Source organism: Oryza brachyantha, chromosome 8 (assembly GCF_000231095.2).
Source record: "Oryza brachyantha chromosome 8, ObraRS2, whole genome shotgun sequence".
NCBI lineage: Eukaryota > Viridiplantae > Streptophyta > Magnoliopsida > Poales > Poaceae > Oryza > Oryza brachyantha.
The window spans coordinates 15,207,841-15,213,763 of NC_023170.2; the positions used below are offsets into that span (position 1 = coordinate 15,207,841).

Here is a 5,923-nt window from a genome sequence, read left to right on the forward strand (position 1 = left end):
TCGGGGCGGGGGGACAGGGAGTGATTGAAGGCTGCGAAGGTTGTTTCCTGCCTGCCTCTCACAACGTGGGTTCCGAATCTGCCCCTTGGCGAAATAAACGGCGCGGGGCTTTTATTTTTTTTTCACTCTTTACCACTCTCCCTTAATCCCTTTCACAGCAACAGTAAGAAGATGGTGACAAATCCTTTGCCACTTAATAGGTAAAAGTGGCAAATAGAAAATGTTGAATATCTTGGTGGAACTGATTAGTTCATGACAAATAAGCTATTTTATTTCAAAATTAGTAAGATGTATATGTATTGAAATGTGTTTATATGACTGGGAACATAAGCTTATGCAACTAGAAATAAAGGGATAATTTTCAAATGACATATTTAAATAAGAAAAATAATTATACATATTTCTAGTGATTAAAGGTGAAGCTAAAAATAAACTTCGGCAAAAACCTCAAAATCAACTGTAAATTAATGTTGGAAATTTATATTTTAACTTATATTTCCCTATTCACATTATAAAACTTTTTGATCTTGTCTAGATTATAGGTGTGCTAATAAATCAAGACATATATGCAAAAAATATATATTGGTATATGAATGAATCTGACCAAATTCAAAATTCAAAAAGTCATCCGTATGAAACAAACGAAGTAAATATAAATAGAAACAAAAGTATGGAGATGAATTATGTTAGAAAGATAGATCGAGCATTTCAGCTGACCTGGTGTGTGATAGGATATAGGAATACACTAGGGACATGGTGTCGTGGGTAACGGAATTTAACCGGTTCTTTTTAACAGTAGGTCTTCGGTGGGTTTTCTCTTTGCGACATGAGCAGAAGTGGAGGGATGACTTTACGTTTGAGCAGTAAAATTGCATATAAAGTCCGAATAACAATGATAAGAATAGTATTCTCTTCTTCTAAGACGTAATTATCACTAACATTACTGGGATAACATTATTTAGAAAGAGTTATAACCATCTCATTATTTAGATTACCTATGTTGTATATATACGTGCATGTTATATTGTTGGGACGTTTTGATGGTGAGTAATTTAAAATAAGTCAAGTTTTAAGAAAAGATATGTGCTACCTTATATTATGGGACATAGAAAAAATACTCCCTCCGCCCCCAAAACAAACCAATCTTTCGGTTTCGTGTCCAGCGTTTTACCATCCGTCTTATTTGAAATTTTTTAAAAAATTGAAAAAATTAGTCACACGTAATGTACTACCCATGATTATCATTTAATAAAAGCAAAAATATTAATTGTAATTTTTTAAATAAGATGAAGAACCAAACATGATAGGTAAAAAATAAAAGATTGGTTTATTTTGGAACGGAGTGAGTAGTATATATAAGATGAAGAGAATATTAATAGTCCAACAGTGAAGTAATTAGAGGTACTAACAAAGCTACAAGGATAGGTCTGCTGTTTTAATTGGAGTCACATGTGGAGTGAAGGAGAGGAACAGAGGGGGGCCTAGGGTGCTGCATCCAAAAGTGACATTGGGTGGGTCAAAGCAGGATTAAATTTGAGGGTGGTGGTGGTGGCCTTGATGGAAGTGAACAAGTGCAAGGGAAAAAACAAGAAACTAGCTTAAGGCCTTGGGAGGCCACCACACCATGGTACCACTCTCTGAGTTCACTTGTTTATGCAAGCACTTCTCTTCTTTACAGGAGCTTGTTTGTTTTGCAGCCACCACCACCCCCACCCTCCCAACTGTCCAACCCCACACAGGTCAGCACAAGGCATGGGGGAGGAGCTAGCTTTGCCTTTTGCCATCTCCAACCCCAATTCATGCCTCCATGGCTCCGTTCTGTGAGCACATATACTACTACTAACCCACTCATAATCCGTTGCAAAAGAAGGCGTACATACCCTGCGTTGCTCCCCTCCTTCCTTCCCCCATCGTGTCAAGCCAGCAGCTGGAGCTGGAGCTGGAGCTGGAGCCATGGCCTGCTAGGCCTAGCTAGAAGAAGGTACCTTGGTTTTCCCTTCTCTGATGGGTTTGACTGACTGACTGATTGGTGTCTCTGACTCCTCGGTTGCTGGCTTTTCTTTCTTGATCTGTTCATGCAATGTCGCCGGTCACTGTCTAGACATGGTCTGTTTTGTTTCCCTCGCCTTACGGCTCATCCAGTTACTGCTGGAGTTTTAGTGCTCATATGATTTTTGTGCGCTGTATCATGCGCCACCGTTTTCTTTTTATTCAATGTTGTGGGAAAGAGGAGGCTTGTGATCTTGCTGCTAGCCTTTTCCAGGTTGCATTGCAACGTATTTCCTCGTTTTCTCCCTTATCTTTGGGTATTCAAAAGATCCCCTTTTGTTTCCAATCCCTGTTTTTGGCTCTCGTCCCCTATTTTTCCCCATGGGAAGAGCTGGTTTTGCCATTTGAGGTTTTCTCTGATCAAGTTAAATTCTTGGATAATTCTTGTTTCTTTTGCTTTCATGCCCGGAAGATTGAAATTGGGGATGAACAGGAGTGCACAATACATGTTCATTTGATGCGCTAATGCATTTATTTCTTTTTTGTGATGGATTTCAGATGTGGAGTTAGGCACGGTCTCTTTTGAGCTGCTTGAATGTTAAATCAGGGACCTTTCTTGGATGCTTAAAGAAAGTGGAGTGAGCTTTTGCTAGATTTACAGTCGCACAAGTCATATTGACCATCATGTCTGTTGAGGTGGTGGAGCAGACTGTGCCTTCAAACCAGGCTAAACCGGCTGTTGATCCTGTTCCTGCAAAGGCGAGCAAGGCCGGTAAGGATGGCAGGTCAGACCTTATTACGAAGGAGATTATAGAGGAGCAAAAGCCATCTCATCAGCGGCAAGAGTCTTCTGAATCTATATTGGACAAGGGTCCTTCTAATGTTGGTTCAGACTCAGGTGTTTTGGATGTGCCACTAACCCCAAAGGAGGGCTCTGGTGAGCTGAAAGAGATGCAAGAATTCGATTGCAACGGGAATCAGCAGAAGAAGACATCGCAAAAGAGCAGCACTAGTGAGAGCTTTGCTTCTGCTAAAGTGAGCGACGGGACGAATAGTCTGAGGAAGACCTGTGGAAGTGGCAAGGTCAGTGATACAGCTGATTCTACCGAGAGTGGTAAGAGTAGCATGTGCCGTCCGAGCACTAGCAGCAACGTCAGTGATGAGAGCTCGTGCAGCAGTCTGAGCAGCAGCACGACGAAGCCACACAAAGGGAGTGATTCAAGGTGGGAATCAATCCGGATGATCCGGTCTAAGGATGGTGTTCTTGGTTTGAACCATTTTAGGTTGCTCAAGAAACTGGGCTGTGGTGATATTGGCAGTGTGTACCTCTCTGAATTGAGTGGTACAAAGAGTTACTTTGCAATGAAGATCATGGACAAGGGGTCTCTAGCAAGTCGGAAGAAGCTGCTTCGGGCGCAAACAGAGCGGGAGATCCTGCAATCTCTGGATCATCCATTTCTGCCAACACTGTATACACACTTTGAGACAGATAAGTTCTCATGTTTAGTTATGGAGTTCTGCCCAGGAGGGGACCTGCACACTCTTCGACAAAGGCAGCCTGGAAAACATTTCTCAGAGCAAGCGGCAAAGTATGTGAAAACTATTGAATTTACATTTATTATTATATATACAATGCATGCCATTTACCTTTCAGGTTTATGAGTATCACTTATAAAAATTTACGTTCCCATCTTCATTATTATTTTGTAGCGTCACTGCGTTTATACATTCTTTTGCATGAATCCCCTTTAAATATCAGCCATAGCTTCTATTATATATAACTATACAATCCCTGCAATATATAATCATTGCTTAGTTGTAGTCCAGAACTTCAGAAGTGCTCATGATCATTTGATTAATTCTTTTGGCGTCTTCGAAGGCATGAATGACTCTTCTTATTCAAACTTTTGGGGATGTTATATTTCAGGTTCTATGTGGCAGAGGTTCTACTTGCATTAGAATACCTGCATATGCTTGGGATTATATACCGTGATCTGAAACCAGAAAATGTCCTTGTCCGGGAGGATGGGCACATAATGCTGTCTGATTTTGATCTCTCCCTTCGTTGTGCTGTAAGCCCCACCGTCGTCAAGTCCGCCAATCCTGGACCAGATGCGTTGCAGAGGAACAATCAAGCTTACTGTGTTCAGCCTGCTTGTATTCAACCATCCTGCATCCAGCCATCATGTGTAGCTCCAACAACCTGCTTCGGTCCCCGGTTTTTCTCCAAGTCCAAGTCCAAGTCCAAGTCCAAGGAGAAGAAATCAAAACCTGAGGTTGTCAACCAAATTAGCCCACTGCCAGAGCTCATAGCTGAGCCAACCGACGCTCGGTCCATGTCTTTTGTTGGCACCCATGAGTACTTGGCACCGGAAATCATCAAGGGGGAGGGTCATGGCAGTGCTGTGGATTGGTGGACCTTTGGCATTTTCCTCTATGAACTCTTGTTTGGCAAGACCCCCTTCAAGGGATCAGGAAACCGGGCTACACTCTTCAATGTTGTCGGCCAGCCCCTGCGGTTTCCGGAATCACCATTGGTGAGCTTCTCTGCAAGGGACCTGATAAGAGGATTGCTGGTCAAGGACCCGCAACACCGTCTCGCCTACAAGCGTGGCGCGACAGAGATCAAGCAGCATCCATTCTTTGAGGGTGTGAATTGGGCGCTCATACGGTGCGCAAGCCCTCCTGAGATACCCAAGCCAGTTGAGCTTGAGCGCCCACCAAGGCCAGCACCAGCTCCAGAGAAGGTTGCCCCAGCTGCCAATCAGAAGGGCTCAGACAATTATCTAGAGTTTGAGTTCTTCTAGGTTTGCCTTCCTTTCTGCTTCTGAAAAGGGTTTGGTGCATGCAAGCTGATGTATGAAAGGAGGATGCTTTAGAAATATCTGTTTAGATTATTAGCTGTATTCCGAGCAACCTTTTATTTTTCCATGAACTGCTTATGATCTAATCCGTCCTGTGCATGGTGTAATTTGTAATCAAATCCAGGGATGATGTTTGAAAGGATATACACTGCCCTGTTTCCCCTGGTACAATTAACTCATGTTTTGCTTCAGAGTGAATTGCAAGTTTGCAACTGAAGCTTCTTTGCTGCATCATGTATGGTGCAAGCGTACTGCCGAAAAACTACATGATTGTGAACACAATATTTAAACTTACACAATTTGTGAATCTACAACCAGTAACTACTGTACACTATCATTTTGTGAGAGAGTTGTACTGTGTACTAGCAGGTTGGCTGATTGCAGTTTTTAACTGGGCTGGTGCAAAGTTGCAAAATTTAAACTCCAAATTCGATCACAGATAGGAGAAGAAAAAGAAAACCAAGCCTCCCATGTCCGATCTTTCACTTATGCTTTATAATTATAAGTTAAAAATTGATTTTTAGAACTTAAATTTAGAGTTTTTTCATCACAGTTCATTTTCCAGCCTTTGCTTTTCATCACTAATAAACATGTATATAAAAGTTTTATTCATAAATTATTTTTAATTATTAATAAGCTGTTCTGTTTATACATATAATAAGCAAGAAGATTAGGCTGCAACTTTCAACATATGAATCATTCATTGATATACATTAACATGTGCATATTCAGTATTACTATGCTTGTTAGCTTCAAATGACTTACAAGAACCAATATATCACCCTAAAAGTTAATTCATAACAGGATCATTTCAGGTGTTCCTCCAGGAACTGAGCTACTTCACTACATAAAATTCCTACTGAATTCGCACATCTCCGAGGGAGCCCAAATCAAGTCCCAACTCCATTTTTTGCAGAAAAACACAGAGATTAGTACAATTGATCTAAATCCACGAAACCAGTGCGACTTGCTGGGAAGCTTCCGCATGTCGCCGATCAAGATGCCCAGCGCTGCGTCCCTGCACGTCCTGCCCTCTCAACTTGTTCACAGGCTTCACGGCGGCGAGGACA

The 5,923-nt window shown here is 41.8% G+C and overlaps 1 protein-coding gene across 1 annotated transcript; it reads left to right on the top strand.

Annotated features, from left to right (window-relative positions):
* Positions 1 to 1,565: 1,565 nt before the first annotated feature.
* On the top strand, positions 1,566 to 5,080 carry LOC102720543 (serine/threonine-protein kinase D6PK-like). Its single transcript, XM_006659465.3, has 3 exons — positions 1,566 to 1,981; positions 2,548 to 3,578; positions 3,917 to 5,080. The coding sequence occupies exons 2-3, from the start codon at positions 2,674 to 2,676 to the stop codon at positions 4,794 to 4,796; spliced, it is 1,785 nt and encodes a 594-aa protein (XP_006659528.1). The 5' UTR covers positions 1,566 to 1,981; positions 2,548 to 2,673; the 3' UTR covers positions 4,797 to 5,080.
* Positions 5,081 to 5,923: the final 843 nt, after the last annotated feature.